The following is a 27,396-nucleotide window of genomic DNA, read 5'->3' as shown; positions in this document are numbered from 1 at the left end:
CAATCTCACTGTTGTGGTTCAATCCTCACTTTTTTTAACACACATTGTAGACAACCACAATTAAAGCCACACCACTTCCTTATGCTTAATGGTTAATGCAACGTTTCTCAACCTTGGCAGTGTGAAGATGGGTGGACTTCAACTCCCAGCTGGCTGGGGGATTCTGGGAGTTGAAGTCCACCCATCTTCACACTGCCAAAGTTGAGAATCACAGGCTCCGTGGGGTTATAACAGGGCAAGGCTTCTGTCATCTTGACCTTACTGAACCCACCCCCACCCAGAGGTCCCAGGTTTTGGCCTCTGCTGTAGGGTGTCTACTTTTCCTTGAGAAAAATAAAGTCGAAAAGGGAGAAAAACTAAGATTTAAATCTAAAAGAGTAAATAAATAATCTTTATAACTTTGTTTTACCCAGGAAAATTCAAGAGTGACACCAAGAAAAAAATCAAATCATATTCAAATAAAAATATCTACAATGAAACAGTCGATGTCAAGTTATTTTTAAAAGACAATTCAATTTCCACTTTTTTTCCCCATGTGAATGTGAAAGGTTGGGGTACTGGGGTGTCCTTGACTTCCAACTGTTCATTTAGTGACTATTCAAAGTTATGACACTGAAAAAAGTGACTTATGTCTGTTTTTACACAACCATTGCAGGATCCCACTCACGTGATCAGAATTCAGGGGCTTAAATGATTAAAAAATTATACAATTATTTACTTTGTGTTAAGTTAGAAGAAGAAACAATGCTAGCATGGGCAAAACAATTTGGATATACAATAGAACTTGAGAAGTAGCAGCAATTATGGGAAAGGAATTATAAATTTACAATGGCAACAGCACCTAAAGAGAATTTGTATAAAATGTTTTATAGATGGCATAAGTCACCAGAAAGATTGGCAAAAATGTTTAAAGACAAATCAACCAAGTATTGGAAATGTCATCAGACATATTATCATACGTGGTGGACATGTGCAGAGGCAAAAAATATTGGGCAAAAATTTGTATGGGGTTGGAAAGGATGAGACAGCGACATTGATTTAAAGCCGGTACTGTTTTTGTTGGGTATTTTGCCAGAGAAATATAGTAAAGAAGATGTATATTTAATTATTCATGTAATAACTGCAGCTACAATTATATTTGCACAAAATTGGAAAATGAAAACATTCCCTCAGTGGGAGAGGTGATTAAAAAAATATTAGAGACTGTGCAGAAATGAACAGATTAACGTTGGCAATGAAAGAGAAGGAAGAACCAGAGTATTGTAAGATCCGGGGGTGTTTTTATCACTGGATAGAAAATGAATACAGGCAAAAAGAAACAGGAAATTGAATAATTTGGAAAAGGACCTAGAATTATAGGGGAGGAGTTGAATTAAAAGGCAATTGAAATGTAAAGGCAAAGTAAAAATAGATTTTAAATGGTGTAACTGTTAAATAGGATGACACAAAGATTTTACCCAGATGACACACGGTAAGATGAATGATGCAAGAGAGGGGATGGGGGGGGGAACCTTTAAAAAAAAAAGAATTTGGGGGCTTGGCGAGTGACTCATATTTATGACAGCTGCACCATCCCTGGATCACATGATCCCTTTTGTGACCCTCATGGCCGGACAAGGAAAGCTAACGCAGGAATCTGGATTCTGTGCCGTGGTAACTTTGAACAGTCACTAAATGAACGGTTGTTAGTTGAGGACTACCTGTTAAGAACAAATGGCATAGTGCTCTAGTGGGAAGCTCTGGCCACAGCGGGTGGAAAGGACTCTTTGCGTCCAAAGGTCCAGCAAGGACCAGGCTGGGTGTGAAGGGCCTTGCTAAATCGCCTCCCTTCTGAGGATTATGGATGATTAACCACTAATGTTCTGGCCTGGCATTCATGCCCTCCAGAAGGAATGCAATTGGGCCAAAGCCTTAGAACCAGCTGTCCAACCTTAGCAACGTTAAGAGCAGCAGACTTCAACTCCCAGAATTCTCCAGCCAGGAAGGGGGGGGAGGACTGTGGGGGTCCGGTGGTTATTTTACAGACGTTTCATGACCCAACTCATCAGTGATAGAAGGGAGGGTGATGGAGGAGGAGGGAGATGAAGGAGGAGGAATAGTAGGAAGGGAGGGAGGGAGGGAGGAAGGGTTGCAGAGGAGAGGGGGAAGACGAGGAGGACTGGGGGGTCCCTGGTGCTCTCTGTGCTTTGTGGTTTTGTTGCAGTTGTTTCATGACCCAACCAGGTAACCTCATCAGTGCTAGAAGGAAGGGGGATTGAGGAGGAGGAGAAATAGGGGAAAGGGAGGGAGGGGAGGGGAGGGGAGGGGGAAGAGGAGGAGGACTGCGGGGTCTTTGATGCTCTCTGAGCCTGGTGGGTTTTCTTGCAGAACTTTCATTCCTAAACTAGGGAACATCACTTATTCTGGATTTACCTATGAAACTTCTGTGCAGGGTGGCAGGTGCAGCGATGAAAAACAGGTAGGCAGGGCTTTGAGGTGGTTTTGTTGTGAATGTGTGAAAAGTGGACTTGTTGCAGCCAAACTCAGAATCTTGCAGGGCTCAGAGGACCCCAGTTGCTGCTGCTGCTCCTGAGGGGGAAGAAGACCCCAGACCCTGCCCTTTTCCCCTGCTCCCGGGGAAGCTCTGGGAGGGCTGTCTGCACCTGTCCTGGTCCCAGATAAACTCTTATTCCAGGCAAGAGGCAGGCTCGGCTTCAGCTGGGGCGGGGAGGAAAAACCATTTGATAAATAATATTTAATAATAAATATTTTAAAAAATATATGATCAAAAGTAAAATAAGACAAAAATATTTAAAACATTGATTAAAAAAACAAAGAACAAACATTTGGTTTTTTTTATAGTTCACTTTTTATGGTTTTTTTTTTTCTAGCTTTGTTTTACTTTGTAATTTTTTTCCTTTGGAATTTGTATTTAAATTTATTAAATAATAGTAATTTTAAAAAACCCAAGGCACTGGAAGAGCCTGGGCTGCCTGGCCTGGCCTTGTCCAGCTAAGTGGGGTCCCTTTTCCTGGGACTGAAGATGGGAAGAGGGACCCCCCCCACCGAACCTGCCTCTCAAACTACGAAAGGCAATAAAACCAGAACCTGCAGGAGCTTATCGGGGCACCTAAGCACAGGCAGCTGCGTCTGCCTGGAATAAAAGTGTGGGTGTGATTTTAAGGCGCTAGTCCTCATGGATCCTGCATTGCGGGTCCGAGGCCCTAATTCCCAACAAAGCCACTTGTGCATATGATTCGTAAGCCATTGGATAGCAAAGCCACGGGGCAATTTAAGGGGAACGTAAGCGCACCAGCCTGCCTACTGTCCCCATTTATATGTACCCTTTCCATGTGTTTATGGCTATGTTTTTCCTTATTTATATCCATTTATTTGTGCCATTTTTCATGTGTCCACGTCTATGCCTATACTGATACTTGTTTCCTTGGACTTGTTGACAAATAAAATAAATAAAATAAAATAAATAAAGTAAATAAAGTAAATAAAGTAAATAAAGTAAATAAAGTAAATAAAGTAAATAAATAAAATAAATAAAATAAATACATTTAAATGCGCCTCTTAAAAGCAGGGAAAAACAGACTTTCGCCACATCGATAGAGAACTCCACGTGGATGGATGGATGGGGGCGCGGAGAGAGTGACGTTGGACTACAACTCCCACAGCTCCGTCATGAAGACCGCCATTCCCATGATCCCTCGCGAACCCCTCCGGCCCTCGGTGCGCAGGCGCCTTTTCGTTGGGTAGCCGGCCACGCCCCCCTGCTACTTTATTTATTGTCTGCCCCTCCCCCGGGCAGGCCTAAGTTCGCGCGCTCGCGCCTCCTTTGTGAGTCCCGCGTGGCTTGGCCGTGTGGCTCTCGCGAGACTTGGCACTATAAGCGCAGGCGGCGCTCACGCGGCCGCCTCTTTTCCGCCCAGCCAAGATGGCGCCGAAGGTGAAGAAGGAGGGTGAGCGCGGGGCTCTGGCGGGGGGTTCGGGCTCTGGCAGTCCCCCCCCCGTCGCCCTTACCCCGAAACAGCCTCAGCATGGCCTCCCCGGAGAGCTGGGCCCGCTTCCCCCGCCGTCTTTCCCCTCAGGGGAGGCCGCGTAGCCTCAGGATGGGACTGGTCCCCCCCCACCGTTTCTTCAGACCCTTTTCTCTCTCTCCGGCCCCCATTTAATCTCGCCCCCGGTTCTCTTGCTGCTGGATCACAGTGCCCGTCATCCCCGGCTTTTCGAGGGCTGTGGGTAATTGGCCGGGCTTAATTGTCACTGGGGATCACAGTGTCCATCATCCCCGGCCTGACGAGGCCTTTCATTAATTGGCCGGGTCTAATGGGGGGGGGTTGTTATTGGGGATCACAGTGCCCGTCATCCCCGGCCTGACGAGGCCTCTGATTAATGGGCCGGCCATAATGGGGCGTTTTATTAGGGATCACAGTGCCCATCATCCCCTGTTTTTCGATGCCTTTGGGTAATTGGCTGGGCGTGGGCGGGGGGAGGCCGTTGCCTCGCCTCCATTTGAATGAGCTTCTAGCCCTCCTCCCCCAGTTGGCCTTTTCCAGCTGATGATGAGGATGGTTCTTTTTGGGGGGGAGGATGGGTTTTGGGGTCTGTGGGAGGGGGTGAATGCGCTCATTATGGGGGTTTTATTTGTCATGGAGCATATGGTTTTACGTGGGGTTTTTGTATATGGGGTCCCGCGGGGGGGGGGTGAGAACAGTCCTAGAAGGAAAGTGTCCTTAGAGATCATCTGGTCCAGCCCTCTACTCAGCATGTGCTCCAGCGAAAATGTCTGTTGAATTTGATTGGTGATTAAATTTCTATGCCACCCATCTTCCCCCACAGGGTGTGTTGACCTGAGGAAGAGCCCTTCCCTCTTTCTCATTTATTTCTTCTCCTGGAAGGACAATTCCTCTTCATCCTCCTTCATTCTCTAAGTAGAGAACCAGCCTTAGAACTAAGGAAACATTTCTTGACATTGAGAAACAATCAACCAGTGGAACGACTTCCCTCCAGAAGTTATGGTTGCTCCAACACCGGGGCTGCTGAGCTTGTCAATCATGAATCCCTAGGGCTGTGTAACGGAGTGAGCTCCCGTTACCTTCTGCCAACCCAGCAGTCCGAAAGCATGTAAAAATGAGAGTAGAAAAATAGGGACCACCTTTGATGCAAAGGGAACAGCATTCTGTGCGCCTTTGGCATTTAGTCATGCCAGCCACATGAACACAGAGATGTCTTCGGACAGCGCTGACTCTTCGGCTTTGAAACACAGATAAGCAGCGCTAGAGTCGGGAACGACTAGCACATATGTGTGAGGAGAATCTTTACCTATAGGATCTCCTGCCTGAACAGGGTTGAACTGGAAGAGGGCCAAGGTCCCATGCTACTGTGTTCTGTTAAGTTAGCATGTCCCCCTGCAGTCTTCTACAGGCTAACGGTACCCAGCATCTCCCTCTGTTACCCTTTTTTCTTCTTTCCAGGCCTTTTATTCCCTTGGTTGATGTCCTGTGGCATAGACTGCTTTATTTGTGTTCCTAAAATGTGCTATTTTCAGGATCGAGGCTGCGCGTGATGAGGCATTAGCGACCAAAGTCTGAGTGGTTGTGATTGTAGCCACAGAGAACTGATGCACCTTGATCCTGGGCAAAGCCTTGTGCCTTTTGGGGTTCCCCCTGGCCTGTTCCCCAGTGGGCTAATGAAGGCCTCCCTTCCCTGCTTGACCATTATACCATCATTAAGTTCCCACTGAGCAGAGTGGAGCAGGAAGAACATTTTCCCCATGCTAGCTGAGCGGAATCTGGGGGTTGAAGTCCATGCATGTTAAAGATGTTGTGGTTGAGAAGTGCCACTGGGACACATTCTCTTGCAGTCTGTGTTGCATCCTAAAGACCATTATAATTGGTGCCCTTTTTTGGCCAGAGTGTCCCAAAGGTAAAAGAGTTTTTCCAAAAACCAAGTGGCCTTTCTTGACTTTTTCTTTGAAAATGCTTCTCTTCTCATCCAAGAAGCTTCTTCGGTTCTTAGTGAGAGCTGAAGGAGCTTCTTGGCTGAGAAGAGAAACTTTTTTTAAAAAGTTCACTTGCCTTTTGGAAAAGCACCTTTGGGACAACCATGACCTGGGTGATGGAGCATCTCCATGGACACTTGGCTGGGCTTCCTCCTGGTGATGCGTCCTGCTTCCACCAGCAGCCTTGATGGGGGGGAACAGGGGGGGGGCGCTGCAATTCTGTTTTCTTTGAGACTCCCAGAGGCTTGTGGAGGGAGCAGAGGACTGGCCCAGATACAAGCTCAGCTCTTCTGTACTAAACCGGTTTCTTCCTCCTCTGCAGCTGTCCCAGCGAAGACGGAGGCAAAATCCAAAGCACTTAAAGCTAAGAAAGCCGTGTTGAAAGGAGTCCACAGTCACAAGAAGAAGAAAATCCGGACGTCTCCCACCTTCCGGAGACCAAAGACTTTGCGGTTACGGCGGCAGCCCAAGTATCCCCGGAAGAGCGCCCCGAGGAGGAACAAGTAGGTTGGCCCTTCGCTCCCCACCCCCCAAAAGTCCAGTGGCTTATACCTGGACTGTAAACCCTTTGAACAGGCCTGCCCAACCTGCAATCCATGGGCTGCAAACTTTTAACATTGCAGGTAATCTTCCACTTATGACCACAGTTAAGCCCAACTGTTAAGTTGCTGTTGAGACATTTGTTAAGGGTATTATGGCCCTATTTTATGACTCTTCTTGCCACACTTGTTAAGTGAATCACTGCAGTTCTTAATAACATGGTTGTTAAGTGAACCATGTTTGACTTGGTTCGTTTGACTTGTCAGAAGGTCACAAAAGGTGATCATGTGACCCTAAGACACTGCAACGGTCATAAATAAGAGTCAGTTGTCCAGCATCCGAATGTAAATCATGGGGATGATGTAATGGTCATATGTGTGAAAAATGGCCATAAGTCCCTTTTTCCAGTGCCGGTGTAACTTTGGTCACTAAACAAACTTTTGTAAGTCGAGGACTACCTTTATGTGATTTTTAGCAATACTTTAGTATGTGGCTCAAGACCATTCCTCTTCACTTATTGCGGTCCAGGCAAGGCAATAAGTTGTTGGTGCCTGCCTTAGAAGTTGGCTCTTCCCCCAGGCCTTGGGCTAGAGTGGATGATGGGGCTGTCGTGGGATGGCTCAGTTTATTGGACTGTGTTTTCCATTTTTAGATTGCATCACAAGAGGAAATAAAGATATTCTAATTCTGCTATATAGGGCTTTAATCGCACCCCATTTTGAACCCTGTGCCCAGTTCCAGTCCACTTTAAAAAAATGATAATATGATAGCCAGTTGAGCTATCCAGCGGATGGCCCCTGAGGTTGCTCTCTGCAGATGATGTGGGGAACCAGAGCATGCATGGCACGGGTAATCTTGCACTATGTGTTAATAGTTTGCCTATTAACATCACAATTGCAACAAGGGGAATCTTTCCTTCCCCACTGATGCAGGGCAGAGGCTCTTCTTCCAGTATATCACCCCTAATTCTCTTCCATTTCATTCAGTGAGAGCGAGGCAGGTTAAAACCAGGTGGTTTGGTAGAGGGAGCATCAAAAACTGGGAGTGAAATGGTTAGAATACAGTATTGTAGGCTAACTGCCCACTGCCAGAGGTTCGATCCTGAGCGGCTCAATGTTAACTCAGCCTTCCATCCTTCCGAAGTCTGTAAAACGAGGACCCAGATTATTGGGGGCAAATATGCCGACTCTATAAACCGCTTAGACTCAGCTGTGCCATTAAAGCATAGTGCAGCACTTGCAATGGCTTATTAGTTAGCATGTCCCCCTGCAGTCTTCTACAGGCTAATGGTACCCAGCAGCTCCCTCTGTTACCCTTTTTTCTTCTTTCCAGGCCTTTTATTCCCTTGGTTGATGTCCTGTGGCATAGACTGCTTTATTTGTGTTCTTAAAATGTGCTATTTTCAGGATCGAGGCTGCGCGTGATGAGGCTTTAGCGACCAAAGTCTGAGTGGTGGTGATTGTAGCCACAGAGAACTGATGCACCTTGATCCTGGGCAAAGCCTTGTGCCTTTTGGGGTTCCCCCTGGCCTGTTCCCCATTGGGCTAATGAAGGCCTCCCTTTCCTTCCCAGGCTTGACCACTATGCCATCATCAAGTTCCCACTGACCACTGAGTCGGCCATGAAGAAAATTGAGGATAACAACACTCTGGTGTTCATCGTGGATGTGAAGGCAAACAAGCACCAGATCAAACAGGCAGTCAAGAAGCTGTATGATATTGACGTGGCCAAGGTCAACACCTTGATCAGGTAACACAGCAGGTGGGAGCGTGATGGGGATGGGTTCTAGGGCCATTTCGTGCAGATGATGGAAACTTTTTCCGACTGAGCTACCTGATGTTTTCAAAGGAACCACTGATGCACGAAGAATCCTTTAGAGCAGGGGAGTTCAACCTTGGCCACTTTTAAGACTGATGGACTTCAGCTCCCAGAATTCCCTAGCCACCTTTAAGAAAGGTGGACTTCAACTCCAAGCATAGCTGGCTGGGGAATTCTGGGACTTAAAGTCCACCAGTCTTAAAAGTGGCCAAGGTTGAACTCCCCTGCTTTGGAAGAGAGAGGAGGGAAGGTGTAACGAACATGAAAAGCTTACAATCTATTGGAAAGAATCCATCTTGTAGAGCAGCCATTCCGACCTGCAGAACTCAAGTCCAAAAAGTTGGAGATCGGGTCATTTCTAGGCGAAGCACTTTGAAAATAGATTTTACCTCTTCACTTAAAGCAGAAGACACCCAGGGATCTGAAGCCTCTTCGCCCTTTATAGCAAGCGGCCTGGCGCTATTATTCCACCTGGCCATGTTGGGAAGAGAAGCGTCTATTGCTACATTTTGTGTTAGATGGATCGGGAGAACATAGGTGTTTCTTGACGTACCACCACAATTGAGCCCCAAATTTCCATTGCTAAGCGAGACAGCTGCTAAGTGAGTTTTGCCCCGTTTTACCACCTTTCCTGTCCGTTGTTAAGTAACACCGTTGTTAAGAGAATCTGGCTTCTCCGACTTTGCTTGTCAGAAGGTTGCAAAAGCGGATCACGTGACCCCTCCCCCAGACTGTCATAAATAGGAACCAGTTGTCAAGTGTCTGAATTTTGATCACGTGACCACGGGGATGCTGCATTGGTCATAAGTGAAAAGCGCTCATAATTCAACTTTTTATCAGTGGCATTGCAATTTTGGCACCAAACGAATGGTTGTAATTCAAGGACTAGCAGCATGGCATCAATTTCATTTGGGTCAGCTGCCTCAGAACTGGGGAATCAGGCTGCACCCCAATTCCTGTGCTAAGGAAGCCAATAAAAAGTCCTACGTCTGCAGAAGAAAGACAATGCCATGAATGCAACTAGTCCTCTACTTAGCAACCATTCGTTTAGTGACTGAAGAGTTGTAAGTGGAGGGACTACCTTCAGCCATGCTTTTAGAGACCTCGGGATTTGTAACCCTCTTGATGGCTGGAACTGGGGGAAATCCTTTTATTTTCTGGCACTTAAGACTTCCTGCCTCCTTCCAGGCCTGACGGGGAGAAAAAAGCCTACGTCCGTCTCGCTCCAGATTACGACGCGCTTGATGTGGCCAACAAGGTAAGACCTCTTGTGCTTTATGGGGCTTGCTTCTGTAGGGGGATGAGGATCCAGAAAGTTCAGTTGCCTCTTGAAAAGGCACCTTTGGGATAGGGGATGAGGGGGGCTCTCTTGGAGTAGAGCACAGCACAGCTGGAAGGGGACCTTGGAGGTCTTCTAGTCCAACCCCCTGCTCAAACAGGAGATCCTACACCATTTCAGACAAGTGGCTGTTCAGTCTCTTCTTAAAAGCCTCCAGTGATGAAGCAACCAAAGCTTCTGGTGGCAAGCAGTTCCGCTGGTTAATTGTCCTCACTGTCAGGAAGTTTCTCCTGAATTCCAGGTTGCTTCTCTCCTTCATTAATTTCCAACCATTATTTCTTGTCTTGCTCTCTGGTGCTTTGGAGAATAACTTGACCCCCTCAAATATTGGAATCCCGCTATCCTGCCCCCCCTGGTCCTTCTTTTCTCTAGACCGACCAGAAACCCAAATCCTGCAATTCCGTTCTTCCTATGTTTGAGTCTCCAGGCCTTTGATCCTCTTAGTTGCTCTTCTCTGCACTTTCCCCAAAGCCTGCACATCTTTTTTGTAGTATGGTGACCGAAACTGGTTGCGGGATTCCAGATGTGGCCTATACCTCGGGTGATCTGGATGCCATGCCTCTGTTTATACATCCTAGGATTGCGTTGGCTTCTTCGGCTGGAAGGAAAGGGGGGAAGAAGAAGCTCTTTCAGGAGCCTTTGAGTCTACGAAGACAAGCCGGAACAAGATGGCTAACAGAGTTTCTGCTTCTTTTTCAGATTGGGATCATCTAAGCGGAGGCCGCCCAGCGTGGCTCAAGCGCAGCTTCTGTACAAGAGGTTTACAAACTGTTCTACAAAACTGTTCAAAGATTTACAATAAATTACCCGAACACCAGTGCGGTTTCCCACCTTACTTTCACATCCTAAGAAAACTTGGTGGAGGGAGAACTTGCCATTCCCCTCCAATCTAAAGGGTTTTCCCACTTACGGGTAGTCCTTGACTTACGACCACAGTTTCTGTTGTTAAGCAAAACAGTTGTTAAATGAGTTTTGCCCCACTTTACAACCTATCTTGCCACGGTTGTTAAGTGAATCAGTGCAGCTAAATTAGAATAGAACAGAACAGAATATAGAATAAGGAATAGAATAGAGCAGAGCTGGAGGGGACCTTGGAGATCTTCTAGTCCAGCCCCCTGCTCAAGCAGGAGAACCTACACTGTTTCAGATAAGCGGCTGTCCGGTCTCTTCTTAAAAACCTCCAGTGTTGGAACACCCACGATTTCTGGTGGCAAGCTGTTCCACTGGTTAATTGTCCTCACTGTTAGGAGGCTGCTTCTCACCTTGAGTAGTTTCCGTCCGCTGTCTCTTGTCCTGCCCTCTTTGGGTGCTTTTGGAGAACGACACAGTTGTAAAGTGAATCTCTTTGTCCCTTTGCTGGTCAGAAAGTCTCAAAGGGGGAATCACGTGACCTCAACATTGCAACCTCACAAACATGAACCAGTTGCTAAGCATCCAAGTTTTGATCACAGGACCCTGGGGACGCTACAGTGGTCGTAAGTGTGAAAAGGGGTCATCAGTCACTTATTTCAGTGCTTTGAGTGGCCACTAAATGAACTGCTGTAGGTCGAGGACTTGCCTATATACGACCTGGCCTGATTGTAGAAAATGAGGTCCCGATGTGGGGGAGGGAGGGAGGCCTCTGAGCCATAGTTGATTCCAGAAGATTTCCCTGCGGTTTATATGACGGCCTTGATGGAGGCTGTGGTCACTCTGAGGAGCAGCAGCAGGCGCTGAGCTCATCTTAGTGGGCTTGCTAATTCTCCCTCCCCCCCCCCAATTAAAAATCAAGAGGTAAATATGGTCAGGCTGGGAAATTAAGAGGATTATCGGGCTTTTAAAGGCAGAGATTCAATTCTACCTTTGGAAATCCTTCAGCAACAAATCTTTCCCAGCCCTGTTTTCTGGCGTTTGAGTCCCTCCTCCCCATTGTTTAGATGAGGGATGTCTGGCCACTTTACGACCCATGGACTTCAGTTCCCAGAGTTCCCCACTCTAAGGCCCTAAGGTGGGTCTTGTCCGTCTGCTGGGGTCCAGCTATTCTCCAAAGAAGCCCCTGAGCAAGAGGAGAAGAAGAAGCAATTGATGGAAACTCATCAAGGAGAGAAGCAACCTGGAAGTGAGGAGGAATTTCCTGACAGGGAGGACCATTAACCAGTGGAACTGCTTGCCTCCAGAAGTTGTGAATGCACCAACACTGGACATTTTAAAGAAGAGATTGGACAACCATTTGCCTGAAATTACAGGGTTCCCTGCCTGAGCAGAGGGTTGGACTAGAAGATCTCCAAGGTCCCTTCCCTTATATTCTATTTCTCTGCCCCTCCCAAACCAGGCAGCTCCCCGCTGGCTTTGAGCCTCCGCCGCCACCAGCAGCTTCCACCAGGTGTCCTCACCTGTCTCTGAGCTGCCCTCTTCCTTCCCCCTCCGCTTTGGCTCACCTCCCCTGAATGGCTCTGGAGGATTGACGGCATCCTAAGAGAACCAAGTACCCTCATCAGATCCCCCAGGGGAAGGAGAAGGAACGACGGGTTCAAGCTCTCAGGTAAAAAGGTTAAAAATCCCAAAGACCAGAGGGAGCGGGGTCAACAAGGGGTGTCCTGGGGCCATCGGCTGCCCCCCCCCAGAGAGCCTGCCCCCCAGCCCCTGTTGAGGGGGTTGCTAAAGCCAGGGGGTCAGAAGATCACGGTTTCTCCCTTGACCTACAAACTGCATTCAAGCCATGGTGCATTTCCTGAGCTACTACGGGTAACAGTCCACTTAGTGACCCTTTCAAAGTTATCCCAGGACTGGGAAAAGTGACCCTGCGGCCGTTCCAGCATCTCTCTGGGTCACTTTTATCCAAATCCAGGCACTTGGCCATTGGTTCACACTTATGACCGTTGCTGGGTCTCCTGATCCCCTTTTGCGACCACCTGAGAAGCAAAAGTCGATGGGGAAGCCAGATTCGCTTAACGACTGGCTTATCAATTGAACCACTGCAGTGATTTGCTTAGCAACTGTGGAAAGAAAAGTCGTAAAATGGGCCAAAACTCACTTCACTCACTTCTCTTGTCTCGCTTGACAACAGAAAGTTTGCCTCTATTCTTGTCGTAAGTCGAGGACCACCTGTACTTGCAAACAATGTCATCAAAGGCTGAACCAAATAGAGTGTCCTTTGTTCACCACTTCCAGCTACTAGTAAGGTAGACTGCCTCTGCGCATGGAGGCTCCACGCAGATATTAGTTACTTCAGCTGAGGATTTCATTTAGTGACCAAAGTTACAACAACGGACTTAGGACCGTTTTTCATCCCCATAGTCATGGGATCAAAATCCAGAGCCTTGGCAACTGACTCGTATTTATGACGGTTGCGGTGTCCCAGGAGCCCTTTTTGTGACCTGACAAGCAAAGTCTGCATCAAAGCCAGTTTTCCCCTCCTCGCCTTCTCCATCTGTATTGGGCTTCCCATAAGCCCCTGCCAGCTCAGCTGAGGGTCAGGTCGGCTGGGGTTTATGGGAATTGAATTCCACCCCAGGTGAAACTGACTGCTGCGTCTGCTGCCCTCTTGTGGGCACACACCCTCATTGCAGCAAGATGATGTCACTGCAAACCGCGCCAGGCTCTTCCAATTAAGCCATGATTTCTCCCGGGGGTTTTGGAGCACTCCAATCGCACGGCTGCCTGCTGTTTGCCCGTTCCCCACTGGAGAAGCGGGGCAGGGGCTGCTGTGTTGCCAGGGCTCCAGGCTGCCGTTTCGCTCGTGATACCCACCTGGGAATGCCTGCATTGTTTTGAGCAACGGTCAGAAGTGGGGAGCTCCAAGCGGCAAAGAGATAAAAGGCAGTAAACAAGCAGCGGAGCGAGGGCAAAATGCCAGGGAGGGAACTGATTGATCTTTGCGGATGAGGCAAAATTATACGTGGGCGCTACGCCCAGCAGGTTGGAAGCTGCTCCTGGTGAGAGCGCCAAGGAGCTCCAGAAGTCTTGAGAAGGAAACAGCTGGCAGGGCAGAAGGAATGTTTGCAGGAATTGGGCATGTCCAGATGAATGAAAAAAAGGACTTGGGGTGACACGATAGCATCTCCCAATATTTGAGGGGCTGCCAAATAGAAGAGGGGGGGGTCCACCTGTTCCCCAAGGCAGGACGAGAAACAATGGAAACCCATCAAGGAGAGAAGGAAACTGGAATTCGGGAGAAGCTTCTTGCCAGTGAGGACAATTCACCAGCGGAACAGCTTGACACTAGAAGTAATGGGTGCTTCATCGTTGGAGGGTTATCGGACAGGACTCCTGCCTTGGGCAGTGGTTGGACTAGAAGACCTCTAAGTTCCCTTCAAACTGTGTCACTGTAGTCTGTATCCCCTTATGTAGTAAGGACAATCAACCAGTGGAATGGTTCAGATATTGTGGGCGCTCCCATCCCTGGAGGTTTTGACTGGACAGCCGTTGGTTGGGAATGGCATAGGGAAAGGATGCCATCTTTGGGACCTTTCAGGCATAGCTGGCTGGGGAATTCTGGGAGTTGAAGTACACAGACCTCAAAACTTCCAATGTTGGACATATCTGGCATACGGCTTTCCGCCGGGGTTGGACTAGAAGACCTCCAAGATCCCTTCTGACTCATGTTATTCTATGTTCTGTATACTTGGACAGTTTCAGAGAGACGGGAGATTTAGGCAAACTTTTCTCTCTTCTCTGAAGGCAGAGCTGGGACTCTCGCATCGCCTGCTTCACCCTCAACCATTCTCCCAGCTGAGCAGTGAAGCGTGGCAGCCTGGGGTGGGGGGCGTGGGGGCAGCCAAAAACCCTTCCGAGCCAATCCTTTTTCAGAGGATGAGCAGTCAGTGTCTTTATCAGGTCTGGTCACCTGAATATTTTTCTTGCAAACGGATTGAGTCAGCCTGGGGGCAGCAAATGGCCAACAACCCCCCCCCCTTCCCTTCCCCAACCAGCTGCTGGAACATGTCTGAAGGCAGCAAGATTTGGTCTCTGCATGCCAAGCCATTGTTTTCCCTCTGGGCTGGTCCCCCCCCACCCCCGGGCAAGAACGCCTCCGCCTTCCCCTGGTGGAGAATCCTGTCAGGACGTGGTGCCACGTTAATTGAGTATTCATTTAGTCAATGATTGCATTGAATAACTCTATGAATAACTGCACTGTTCATTTCAGTCGATGTTTATTCAATATGTCTGCCTGTCTCCACAAGCGACTTTGGGTGGCGAATAACCGTAAAACAAATCAAAGCAATTCCCATCACGAATATAGTAATTAAGGGATGCAGCTGGGGTATAATTTTTATTACCGTTTTCTTAAACGGTTAAAATGCCAAGCAACACAGAGAAAGGAGAGAAGGAAGGAAGGAAGAGAAAGTTGATTTTGAAGGAAGGAGAAAGAAAAAGAAAGAGAAGAAAGGAGGTAGGAGGGAAGGAGAGAAAAATGAGAAAGAAAAAGTTGATTTTGAAGGAAGGAGAAAAAAATGAAAAGAAGGAAAGGAGAGGAAGAAAAAAGAAAGAAGAAAGTTGATTTTGAAAGGAGAAAGTTCCCTCTTCCTTCTGGAGCCAACATTCTCCTGGGGGGGGGGGCAGAATTGGCTCCCAGCACTCAGCCTGTTTGCCTACTGCCAAAAAAAACCCCTCCAGAACCAGAGGGAGAAAGACATGATTCTTCCCTCCCCCCCAGGAGAGCTGGAGCCCCTCCCTGCTGTGGGGCCAGCCCAGCTTCTGCCTTTGAGTGGGTCTGGCGCCAGCAGAGTGGCTCCTTTTACCAGCTCCGCTCTTCCCCCCCCCCCCCCGTCTCTCAGGGCCTGGCAGTCTCCAGGGCTGGGTGCCCAGCTCCAGTGAGTTGAGGGGGGGGGGGCTTGGAGATCTTTTGCACTCGCCCGAAGCCAAGCGGGGCTGGGGGTCTCCGAAGGAGCTGGCCCTGGGCCCCCCCTGGCAAGGGAGTGAAAAACAGGAAGACAAAGGGAGGGGGAAGGCATTTGGGCTAAAATGGTTGGGCATTTTCTAAAGACTGGGGGGGGGCAAAAGGAGGGCACCCAGGTGGTCTCTTGGAGGCAGGGAAAGTGCCCCCAATTGCACCAACTGGAGGGGCCTGGAAGGGAGGAGCAGAAGCCTCAAAGGGGGCGGGGGAGAGGGAGCTGCAAGTGAAGAGATGCCCTTTGCATCTAAAACAGAGAGGGCTCCAGGCTGCCACCTTGGCTTTTCCTGCAGATGCCCTTGGCAGTCCCCCCAACTGGGTGATTTTGCTCTTTAAGTATCTATCTCTCTTTCTTTCCTCCTTCCCTTCCTTTTTCTTTCCCTTTCTTTCCTCCTCCCCTTCCTATTTTTCTCCTTTCTTTCCCTTCCCTCTCCTTCCTTTCTTTTTCTTTCTTCTTTCCTTCCTTCTTTCTTTTCTTTTGCTGTCCATCTCCGTATCCAAAGCCACTCTGGTTCCATACAACTTTCCTCATCTTTCCCACCTGGGAGGTGTGTGTGTGTGTGTGGGGGGGTGTTGGAGTTGCCCTCTTTTGCAGCTTCCCCAGTTCTGCATTTGCTCTCTTGCAGCCAATCCAGGCAGTTTGGGGGCCCATCTGGGCTGGGGGGGGTGTTGGCCAGGCGAGTGGGCCCACAAAGGGAGGGGGGCGGCAACGGGACCCGTGGGGACGCTCCTTCGCTTCCTCCTAATCCAGGAGAGCCCAGCGCCCTCCTGCCTTCTGGGGGGGTGTCTCCGCCTCCACTCCCCCCACGCCTCTTCTTGGACCCAAAGGACCCTCCGACGCTGCTGGGTGCGCCTCTTTGCTCCAATCCCCCGTGGAGGTCGGGAGGGATTGCTCCCCCTCTGACCCCTCCCAATAGCATAGCATCTCCCCCCCCCCCAGGAAATGCTGCCAGGAGAGCCGTCCGAAGCCCCCTCCGTCCCCCAGCCAAACTGTGGCATTCGGTCTCTCTCTTGGGCCGATGCTTCTGCTTGGGAGACCCTGCCACAGTCCAAGGCCCCCTTGGCTGGTCCTCCTCTGCAGGGCTGTCGCAGCGCTTGGGAAGAGCCGAGGCAGCCGACGTGCCCCCTCCCTCCCTCCCCTTCTCAGCGGGCTCTGGCAGACAAAATGCACAGCGGGGTGGGGGCTTTTTTTCCTTCCTGGCGCATGTGCAATTGCCTTTTTTCCTCTTTTCTTTTTTCCCTCCTTTTTCTTCTTTCATTCCTTCCCTTCTTCTTTCTGTACTCTTTTTTCTCCATTTCCTTCCATCCTTTTCATTTCATTCCTTCCCTCCGTTTTTCCTTTCCTTTCTTTTTTCCCTTTCTTATTCCTTCCGTTCTACCTTTCTTTTCTTCCTTCCTTCTTTTCTTCCTTCCTTCTTTTCTTTCTCCCCTTACCTGGCTTAGTTTTTCTTTGCATTCGGATTTTCTCCTAGAATACATTTTAATAAAAGCTCCTGCGTTTCCTTTCAGGGCCCATCTGGTGCCATAGAAAGAGAAGCTTGCTGGATGGGCCTCGGAGGGGGCACAAGACCCTCCTTTCCCTCCCCCCCCCTTGGGGGCAAAGGGTTCAAATGCAGATGCCCCCAGCAAAGGAGGAAGCCCCAGGGTCACTAGGACTAACATTGCCTGGTTGAAATGTTGTCTTCATCATATGTCAGCCGTGGATACAAGAAGTCTTTCGGCATTTCATCTTCCATCTACTTCCTGGATGGAAAAAGGCAGGCAGTTAGTTGAATTTCACACACCCCAGTAAGCCTCCTGCAGCTGGTAGGAAATGTGCATGTGATTCCTGACTTACTCTTTGAGTAGCCCACAATACAGATACTCCGTGACTTACAACCATTGGTTTACTGTTGGAAATTAGAAGAGCGCTGGAAAAGTGATTTATGACCACTTTTCCACACTTATGACCATCCCCGTATCTCTGTGGTCATGTGATGAAACTTCAGAGACGCTTGGCAACTGGCATGTACCTGTGACGGTTGCCGGGTCAGCGATGATCCCCTTGGGTGACCTCCTGATGAGCAAAGAGAATTGGGGAAGCCGGATTCATTTAACAACCGTCTTACTAACTTAACAACAGAGAAGGAAGGTCGCAAAATGGGGCAAAACTCACATAAGAACTCTCTCGCTTGGCAATGGAAACTTTGGGCTCAATTTCACGAAAGCCAGCGGGTGATTCTGGGTAAATCACCAGGAGACTGTGAGCTCTAGTCCCACTTTAGGCATGAAAACCCAGATCCAGGATTTTGAGCCATCCCTCCCAACCAACCTCGCAGGGCTGTTGTGGGGAAAATAGGAGGAGGGAGGGGATTAGGAACATCCACCGCTGCCTTGAGTTATTTGTAAAAAGAACAAAGTGTGATACACACAAACAGCCCAGGATCCTGCCTGCTGGCTTCCAGGATTCCCCCCTCCCCCCTAAGACTGGATCTCCTCTTGCTTCACCCCCCAGGGCCACATCTCCCTCCGCCCCCAAGGAGCACCTCAACTAGATGGGTTCAGATTACAAATAGATTTAATGCACGAAATAATCCCTTCCAAAACCCAGATCAAACACACAGACGAGGCTCCCCCATCCTCCTCCTTTCTCTCGGTCATCTCCTGCCCGGCTCAGGGCCAGGCGTGGCTCTTGACCCTCCCTTTGGAACTAGGCCAGGCAGACCCAGGCCCAGCTGTGGGTCCGGTCCCCTGGATACCCTCGCAAGGGGCACCCGACAATGTCATTAGTCCTCAGCAGGTTAAGGCACACGAGCAGCAATGCAGCCGGACCAAGGACCTCCCTCCCTCCCGCCCGCCCGTCCTGTCCCATCTTCCGCCGCGCGGGGTGGGCCGGGCCCTTGGGGCTTCAGTCGATCAGGTACTTCTTCTCGTCGTCCGTGCCCGGCTGGCGGCTGCCCGGACAGAAGTCGGTGCGCAGCAGGCGCGAGAAGTACATCAGGATCATGGCGTCCAGCAGGACGAGGTTGACCATCAGGAAGGCGCCCTGGCCGTGCATCTCCACGTGACGCACGAAGAACCAGGTCAGGTAGCTCTGGGGCGCCAGGCGGAAGAAGAAGTAGGCGGCCAGGTTGAGGTACTTGTTGACCTCGTAGAAGGTCTGGAGGGGCAGCTTCCCCAGCCGCACCATCATCCGCATGGTCAGGAAGATATTGCTGACCTCCACAAACATGGACAGCAGTCCGGCCGCCACAAAGCGGTTCAGGACGATCCCGGACAGTAAACCGGAGGCAGCCTGCAAGGAGACCAAAGGGGGGGGGGGTCAGAAGAGCCCAGGGGGGGGGGTCGGAATCCTGCCCCCGCCTCTAAATATCGGTCAAGGCTTGGCCCTGTCCAGGAAAGAGACCAGCCTGCCCACTTTTCTTGAAGAAGGGTCAAGAAGGGAAGGGTCAAGAAGCAACGGATGGAAGCCCATCCAGGAGAGAAGCAACCTGGAATTAAGGAGAAACCTCCGGACAGTTGGGACAATTAACCAGTGGAACTACTCACCACCAGAAGTTGTGGGCGCTCCATCCCTGGAGCTTTTAAAGAAAAAAAAACTGGACAGCCATTTGTCTGGAACGGCATAGGAACTCCTGCCTGAGCAGAGGGTTGGTCTAGAAGACCTCCAAGGTCCCTTCAAACTCTGTTATTCTATCCCTCCTCCTCTCCCCAAACCCCCCTTCCTTCTAACACCGATGATATGAAACGTCTGCAAGAAAACCACCAAACTCAGAGAGCACCAGGGACCCTATGGTCATTCTCCTCCAATTAACCAGGGGAACAACTTGCCACCAGAAATTGTGGGTTCTCCATCACTGGAAGCCAACATTGGTCTGAAGCGGTAGAGGGTTTCCTGCTTGAGCAGGGGGGTTGGACTAGAAGACCTCCAAGGGCCCTTCTTGTTATTCTGATCTCTCTTGGTTCCCCCCTCCCCCCCCCAAATCTGCTCCCTGTAGTCTCCCCACTCTTTGGGAGCTGCGGAGGGCACGCCTGTCCTGTGGCTGGCGCATAGTTCAAGGCCCTCTAAGGCCTCTCCAGCACCCTCAGGCTTCCTCCTTCAGCCCCTTTGGGCTTCTGACGTGGCTCCTTCTTTGGGCAGGCAGAAGCAGCAACGGGTGAGGAACAGGAACGGTGAGTTCCAGCCCTGCCGTGGGCATGAAAGCCGGCCGGGTGATTTTGGCCACTCGCTTGGGACAGAGTGAATTCTAGTTCCTCCTTAGGCAAGAAAGCTGGCTGGGTGGCTTTGATGATTCAGCCCAACCCACCTGCCAGGGTTGTTGTTGCTGCTGTGGGAAAGTAGGAGGAGGAAAGGGGATGAGAAAGGTTTGCCACTTTGAGTTTCGGATACAATCACCAAGGGAAGGATGAAAATCAAATCCAGTCAAATCAGATGGACCCCGTAAATGAATAGGAATAGAATAGAATAGAATAAGAAATAGAATAGAATAGGAAAATAGGATAGAATAGAATAAGAAATCGAATCAGATAGAAATAAGAATAGAATAGAGAATAGAAATAGAATAGAATAGAAAATTAGCATATAGAATAGAATTTGAAAATAATAGAATAGAATAGTAAATAAAACAGAACAGAACAGAAAATAGAATAGAATAGAAAAAGAATAGAAATGAAATGGAATAGAATAGAATAAGAAATAGAATAGAAATAAGAATAGAATAGAATAAGAAATAGAATAGGAAAATAGAATAGAATAGATATAAGAATAGATTAGAATAAGAATAGAATATAAATAGGAATAGAATAGAATAGGAATAGAATAGAATAAGAAATAGAATAGAAATAAGAATAGAATAGAGAATAGAAATAGAAATGGAATAGAAAATTAGCATATAGAATAGAATTTGAAAATAATAGAATAGTAAATAAAACAGAACAGAAAATAGAATAGAATAGGAATAGAATATAGAATAGGAGAGTAGAATAGAATAGAATTTTATCTACACTCAGCCCACATGTGGTCCTCGACTTACGACCAATCACTTAGCAACCATCTGAAGTTATGATGGACATCTAAAGGAAAGGGACTTACCACCCAGATCTGAAGTCCTGATGACTGAACCCATCCCCCCCGGTCACGTGGCTGCATTTTGGCCACTCCGCAGCCAACCTGCACTTACGGCCAGGTGCGTAGTCACATGACCCTGGTTTATGACATTTGTGCTATTGACCGGTCTTTATTTCCAGTTTCTTGCAAAAAAAATAAAATAAAAATGCCCTGTTGTGAACGGGGCTTCACTTAACAAGGGTGACGATGACCTGCTTAATGAACGTCGTGCCTTATGACCTCAATGATGGTTGTAAATCGAGGACTCCCTGGCATGCAAGCTGGTCAGCCCCTCCTCCTGCCCCACAGCCCCCCCCCCCCCCACTTGCCACGGCGTGGTGGACCAGATACTCCCAGGAGGCCTTGGACTGGTGGCAGATGATAATGTCCAGAGAGTCATGGATGAAATAGCCTAGAAAGGAAGCAAAGGGACAACCCCACATTTACATTTGAATCGGGGGTGGGGGTGAAACACCCCCCCCTCTTGATAGAACAGGACAGAGGCTGCTGGCACCCCCCACCCCCCCCAAAAAAGCAGCAAAGTTGGGCTGATAGATTGCTCCTGAACATGAAGGTTCCATCATCCATTCATATTTTTTTTTAAAGTTACATATACTTTTCCCAGGAAGTCTTGGTCAGTTGGTTTTGGACTTCATCTAAGTCTGGCTACGGGCGGTCCTCGTCTTACGACCACAATAGTGCCTAAAGTTTTAATTTTGACGGGCGAGGCAGTGGTTTTAAGGGAGTTTTGCCCCGTTTTATGACTTTCCATACCCCAGTCATTAAATGAATCTGGCTTTACTTGTCAGAAGGTCACAGAAGCGGATCACACGACACACACCCCGGGGACCGTCATAAATGTGAGTCAGTTGCCAAACGTCCAGGTTTGGATCACTTAAACACGAGGAAGCTGCAACGGTCGTTAAGGGTGAAAAAAAAATCACTTTTTTTCAGTGCCGCTGTAACTTTGAATCATGATTAAACTAACGGTTGTAGGTTGAGGACTTAACAACTGCAAAGATTCACTTAACGTCTGTGGCAAGAAAGGTCGTAAAATGCTTGGAATGGAAACTCCAGGCTCAATTGTAGTCGTAAATTGAGGACTACCTGTATGTAAATTGGTTGGCCTCAGGGCAGCTCCCTGTACAGAAGCTGTGAAACCAGCTGCTGCCCACCCACCCACCCCCAAATCTCCTGCCACTCAGGAGTTAAGAGAAGCGCCCTTCAACCAGGAACCTGTTTCCTCACCTTCCCCTTCGGGCATCCTGCCTGTGTCGCAATCCGAACTCAGGGCCTGGATTATAAATCCATGAAGTTTTCTTGACTCTGTTTTTCAGAAATTATTTACTCTTCCCTTCTTCCCAGGTTGCGCGAGAGGCAGGGGCCCTAAATCACTACCTGGTTTGGTCCCCGAGGCAGGACACGAACTCGGGTCTCCTATTTCAGAGGTCTCCAACCTTGGCAACTTTCAGACTTGTGGGCTTTAATTCCCAGAATTCTCCAGTCACTTTAAAACTTGTGAACTTTAATTTCCAGTATTCTTCAGCTAACTTTCAAACTTCTGGACTTCAACTCCCAGAAACCACTAGGCAACTTTTAAGACTTCTGGACTTCAACTCCCAGAATTCCATAGTCAAGTTTTAAGACTTCTGGACTTCCCCTCCCAAAATGGTTGAAGTCCAGAAGTCTTAAAGTTGCCAAGCTTCATAGCCAGGGGTCTCCAGTCATTCCCCCAAGCCTGATACCCTTGTGCATCCCCCCACTTTCACCCAGCTGCACCTGGGGAAGGACCATAAAGTTAACTTTGCCCCACCTCCCCCGCACAGAATTCGGTCCAGCCTGAGCTCCCACCTGTGCTAAAACGCCCACAGCAGCCCAACCCCCAAATGGGGGGGGGGGATACCCAGGAATTTGCATGGCCATTGTTAAAAGTGAAGCTCAAGGGGTGGGGTGGGGGAATAGGGCAGCTCTCTGGAGGGGAGTGGGATGAACAAGGCAACTGGGACAAAAGCTTCTAATGCCCCCATTGTCTTCTCCTGCACAGCAACACAACAGTAAAGCTAAAACAACATTTTGTGCCCGGAGCAGAAGATGCTAAGTGGGCCTTTTGCAGCAAACCCATCAAGACCCCCGCTGACCTTTCAAGGCCACGCTGGAGGGGTGTGTGACCATCGTGGCCCCCAGCCCCTCTCTTCTGATGCCCCACTGACGACTCCAGCAGGAGACTTTGGGTCCTCCGGGGTCCCAAAGACCCCCTTGGGGAGTGTTGCCAAGGGGTCAGGTTTTCCTACTGGTGCCAGGATGAGTCGGTGGGCTTCAGTGGGTTGGGGGGGCTTAAGTACTAAAAGTTGTGAAAGGCAACAGTTACCTTGTGTTAAGATGGACGGCCAATACATCCCATAAACAAACAAACAGTTTCCAGGAAACCCAAGCCCCCTGGGAGACAGATCCCGCCTCCCCTCCCCCCCTTCCCCGAAAACACTTCTTACCTGTGGAAAAGCAGAGCAACAGGTGAGCGGAAGGGGAAGTGGTGTGGACCAGGTCATCGAAGGCCCCGGGCAGCTGCCACATCCTGGGAGGGGGAGAATCACCAGTGTCAGCAAAAAGGAAGGGAAGACCCCCACCCCACCAGGAAGAAATTTTACGGAGGGGGGGAGGGGGGGAAGAGAAACGAAGAAGTGCCACCCTCTCAGCCTCTTTTTCCAGCAGCCCAAACATGGCAACAGGTTGGTAGGGTCTCGCATCCCCCCCACTACCAGCAAAGAGGCAACTCCAAAAAGTGAGCCCAGCTAGGAAGATGAGCTAAGGTCGACCCTCCCCCTTTGAAGCTCGTGTGGGGGTCCTGGCCAACCGTCCAAAGACCCGATCCCAGCCCCCCCCCCCCCCCATATGAAGGGGCGACGGGGGTCCCGCTTCGAAGCCTGGGCGATCGTTGCTCCGCCGCGTTCCTAGCCGGGTCGGGGGGGGGGGCGTCGCCTCGCGGGCGGGCAGTCCTTGGCCCGGCGCTCTGTGCACGCTCAGGGGCCCTGCTCACCCGACGACGGCCCAGAGGCCGGCCACCACGGAGTGCGCGAAGGAGACGAGCAGGTTCCTCCAGCGCCAGGTGCGCGTGGCGTCGCGGCGGACGTGGGCGGGCAGCGGGCAGCGGCTCAGCGCCCACCGGAGGGCCGCGAAGGCCAGCGACGAGCCGGCCACCAGCCCGGCCGAGCGCAGCCACGGGGCCATCACTGCCCGCTCGCCCTCCGCTCCGGCCCACGTGCACTCCCGCGGGGGAGGACCCGACGCCCCGCCCCGACCACGCCCCCGGGGGAGGTTCCCAGTGGGGTGGGCGGGGCCTGTGCCGGCTGGCACGTGCCCGGGGGCAGCGCGGGTGCCCGGAAGCCGTTGCAGCCGTCTGGCGAAGCGCAGCGCAGTGCCGGCCTTTTTCCAGGGATCCTGGAAGGGTGGGATGCGCGGCATCCAGCGAGGGATGGGCGGATCTGCCTTAATTTTACGACCACAATTGAGCCAAGGAACTGCAGGCCGTCATTTAAAATCCAACTTCCCTAAAATTAATTGAGTTTGCTAAGTGAGACAGGAGTTGAGTTTTGCCTCGTTTTACGGCTTTTCTTGCCAGGGTTGTTAAGGGAATCCCCACAGTTGTTAAGTGAGTCACGCGGTTGTTAAGTGAATCTGGCTTCCCTCATTGACTTTGTTTGCCAGAAGGTCACAAAAGGGGATCACCCCACCGTCATAAATACGAGTCAATTGCCAAGTGGGCAAATTTTGATCACGTGACCATCAGGAAGCTACAACAGTCGTAAGTGTGAAAAATGGTCATCAGTCACTTTTGTTTTGCTCCATTTTACAACCTTTCCTGCTGCAGTTGTTAAGTGAATCACTGCATTGTTGAGTTAGTCACACAGTTGTTAAGTGAAAAAGCTTTGGGCTCAACTGTAGTCATAAGTCAACCTGTATTTCCCACGGAGAATCTGGAGGTTTTGACCATAATAAACTTAATAAATGCTTCTGTCTGTGCACCAAGGAAGGAAATGCCAATCTTCCCAGATTATTTATTTATTTGTTAAATTTGTTTGATGCCTAATAACACATGTGGGGGTGGGGTGGGGGCTACTCTAGGTGGCTTATAACAATAAAAAGTAAGAAATGAAAAGAGGTATGTATATGAAAGATCCTTATATAAAAGATACCATGTCTATATTTTATCTAATCACCTTATCTTCTTTTGACTATAACTTTGTTGCTTGTATCTTATGATTTAAATTGTTTAATTAGTATCCCAGTATGATTTATGTTGATTGCTTATTTAGTATCCATGGCTATGTCACTCAGTGTTGGATCTAACTTTTATGATGACTAAGACCATGGTCTGTCACTATTGTTTCTTTTTTATCTGGAAAACTTTGTTTATTTTTTGTTCTCTATATACAATTATAGGTATGCATTTACATAGTTATTATTCTTTTTTTACATTCGTCATTCTTATACATTTATCATTCCATTTATAACAGCATAGCTGCCTGGGGAATTCTGGGAGTTGAAGTCCACAAGTCTTAAAGTTCCCAAGTTTGGACACCCCTGATTTACAGGGTTATAATACAGGGTTGCTTTGTTTACCACCCCTTCCGGATGTTTTGACACCACCTTCTTTTCCCTTTCTCTTCTCCCTCCCTCCTCTACTTCCTTCCTTCCTCTCTCCTTTCCCTTCCTTCTCCTCTTATCTCTCCCCTACTCCTCTCTTCCTCTTCCCCTTCCTGCCCTCTCTCTTTCTCTCCTTCTGCCTTCCATCTTCCTCTCCTCACCTCTATCTTTCTTCCCCCTTCTTCCTCTCATCTCCTCTCCTCCCTTCTTCCTTTCTTTTCCTATTGTTGTAGGTGTCTCTTCCAGCTCTTTCCACTGTTGTTGTATACACACTGAGAGCTTCTGCATTGGAGACGAATTCCTTGTGTGGCCAATGAAGAATTCTATTAATTAATGCTTGCCAGGAGTCCTGACCCAAACTCACATTGTGGGTTCCCCCACAATCATTTGGGGTGGGGGGATGCTGGAAGAAGCTGCCCTGGCTTCTTTAAAGGGAATTTAGACCTGCTGGCAGTTGCATCGGGAGAAGGCTGCAGGGTGTCAATTAAAACCCAACTTCCTGGCATTTCTGCCCACCCAGGCTCCCTCCGGCTCCTCCTGCAACCAGCTGCGGCCACGGGAAGGTGCCACGTCAAGAAACCTTTTCTTTCTTTCTTTCTGAGTTCTTTTTTTAAGCACTTTCCCCTCATTCTGCCTTACCCAGCTTCCGGCTCTTCTCCGCCCAGAAAATTTAATTTATTTCTTTCATTTTTAGAGACGTCAAGCAATTCTGGGTGATTTCTAAAACCGTTGAGATGGAGGCTCAGCTTTGTCCTTCTTTCTTTAGCTTAGGACAGCAGTCACCAACTGGTTGCCAATGGTGGTCTGTGAGAAAGGTTTGGGGGCATACAGAAAAATTATTTGCATTTTTTATATTGCACTAAATACTATTTACTTTTTTTAAAAAAATCATTAGTGGTCTGCCGGATTTAAATTTTTGAATTTAGTGCTCCCTGAGGTCCAAAAGGTTGGTGACCCCCGGCTTACGAGACTCTTATCAGGGGGGCATGAGGACCCTCCCCTGCTCTTTTCCTCCCCCCTTCCCTCCAGGGAGGCTCAGCTGGTCCAGGGAAAGCCACATGGAACCTCAAAGCCTGTGCAACATCTGTCCGGATGTGGAAGTTCATTTTGTTTGCAGAATACAGAGTTAAGGAAGGGACCTTGGAGGTCATCCAGACCAACCCCCTGCTGAATTTAGGAACTTTAGCACTTGTGGACTTCAACTCCCAGAATTCCCCAGCAAGTGATGATGTAAAGTATGTCCAGAATGAGGCCTTGGGGATCAGAGGAAGGGTCACATGTGGAGATAGGGCCCAGGTGTGGATGGAATGGACAGGAGAGTCAGGAATATGAATGCTGATGAAACATTTTCTCTTCATTTCTTTGCCTTGGCAATTAAGAGCTTTGCTCCTTTCCTGTCTCCCTCACTGAAGGGGGGGGGGGAGAGTGGGGAGGGGTTGCTTCCGTAGACAAAAGTTTTAAGCTGCTTTTACTTTTCTCTGCGGAAGGAGGGGGGTCGGGGGGAGCTGCCTCAGAAAAAAACTGTTTGTTCTTTTATTCTGCTCTGCAATAGTAAGAATGGGGGCTGCACATTAACAGCGAGACAGAAGTTAGCACCTTAAAACCACTAGCCCAGGATGTTAGGAACAAGAATAGATTGCTTACAAGAAAACCCCCCAAGCCCCCATAGCTGGCACACTTTGCAAGGCACCCATGACATGGGCTGAAAAACAGGCCACGTGACATTTAGCTATTTAACGTAACAAGCCTAAGGGTTTGGGGGGGGGGGGGGGCTGAAATCCAAATAACCAACCAATAGTATCTGTTACGCATGCATTATTAGTGGAAGGGCAAAGGGCTGAATGGACCAGTTGCTGTGAGGTTCTAATCTTGGCCCTTGGTTAGCTTTCCAAACGGGGGTCCTTGTATCTGGGTACCAAAATAAAAGCATAATTCTGTATCACATCTTGTGTCCGGTGACTTTATCGGCTTCGACACCAAGCAAGAGCCCAGTTTCGGGACAACCCCAGCATGGAGCTTCTTTGCACCTGCCCCAAAGGTAGATAGCCCACCATTGAAGGGGAGGGGGCAAGAATGATTGGGTGGGGGGGTGAATGGGAGGGAGGATGAAA

General features: G+C 49.2%; 2 protein-coding genes across 2 annotated transcripts; one reads left to right on the top strand and one right to left on the bottom strand.

The window, feature by feature from the left end:
- Positions 1-3,793: 3,793 nt before the first annotated feature.
- Positions 3,794-10,503, top strand: RPL23A (ribosomal protein L23a). The gene is made up of 5 exons (XM_081941875.1): positions 3,794-3,947; positions 6,312-6,492; positions 8,102-8,278; positions 9,536-9,605; positions 10,386-10,503. The coding sequence occupies exons 1-5, from the start codon at positions 3,923-3,925 to the stop codon at positions 10,398-10,400; spliced, it is 468 nt and encodes a 155-aa protein (XP_081798001.1). The 5' UTR covers positions 3,794-3,922; the 3' UTR covers positions 10,401-10,503.
- Positions 10,504-18,097: 7,594 nt separating this feature from the next.
- On the bottom strand, positions 18,098-24,678 carry TLCD1 (TLC domain containing 1). The gene is made up of 4 exons (XM_081945935.1): positions 23,679-24,678; positions 23,134-23,216; positions 20,974-21,056; positions 18,098-18,832 (listed from the first exon to the last, which is right to left on the bottom strand). Exons 1-4 carry the CDS (start codon positions 24,101-24,103, stop codon positions 18,446-18,448), a joined length of 978 nt encoding a protein of 325 aa, XP_081802061.1. The 5' UTR covers positions 24,104-24,678; the 3' UTR covers positions 18,098-18,445.
- Positions 24,679-27,396: the final 2,718 nt, after the last annotated feature.

Source organism: Natrix helvetica (assembly GCF_964273705.1).
Source record: "Natrix helvetica genome assembly, chromosome: 2".
Classification (NCBI taxonomy): Eukaryota; Metazoa; Chordata; class Lepidosauria; order Squamata; family Natricidae; genus Natrix; species Natrix helvetica.
Note: the sequence above shows the minus strand (reverse complement) of the source record. Positions and strands in the feature narration are given on the sequence as shown.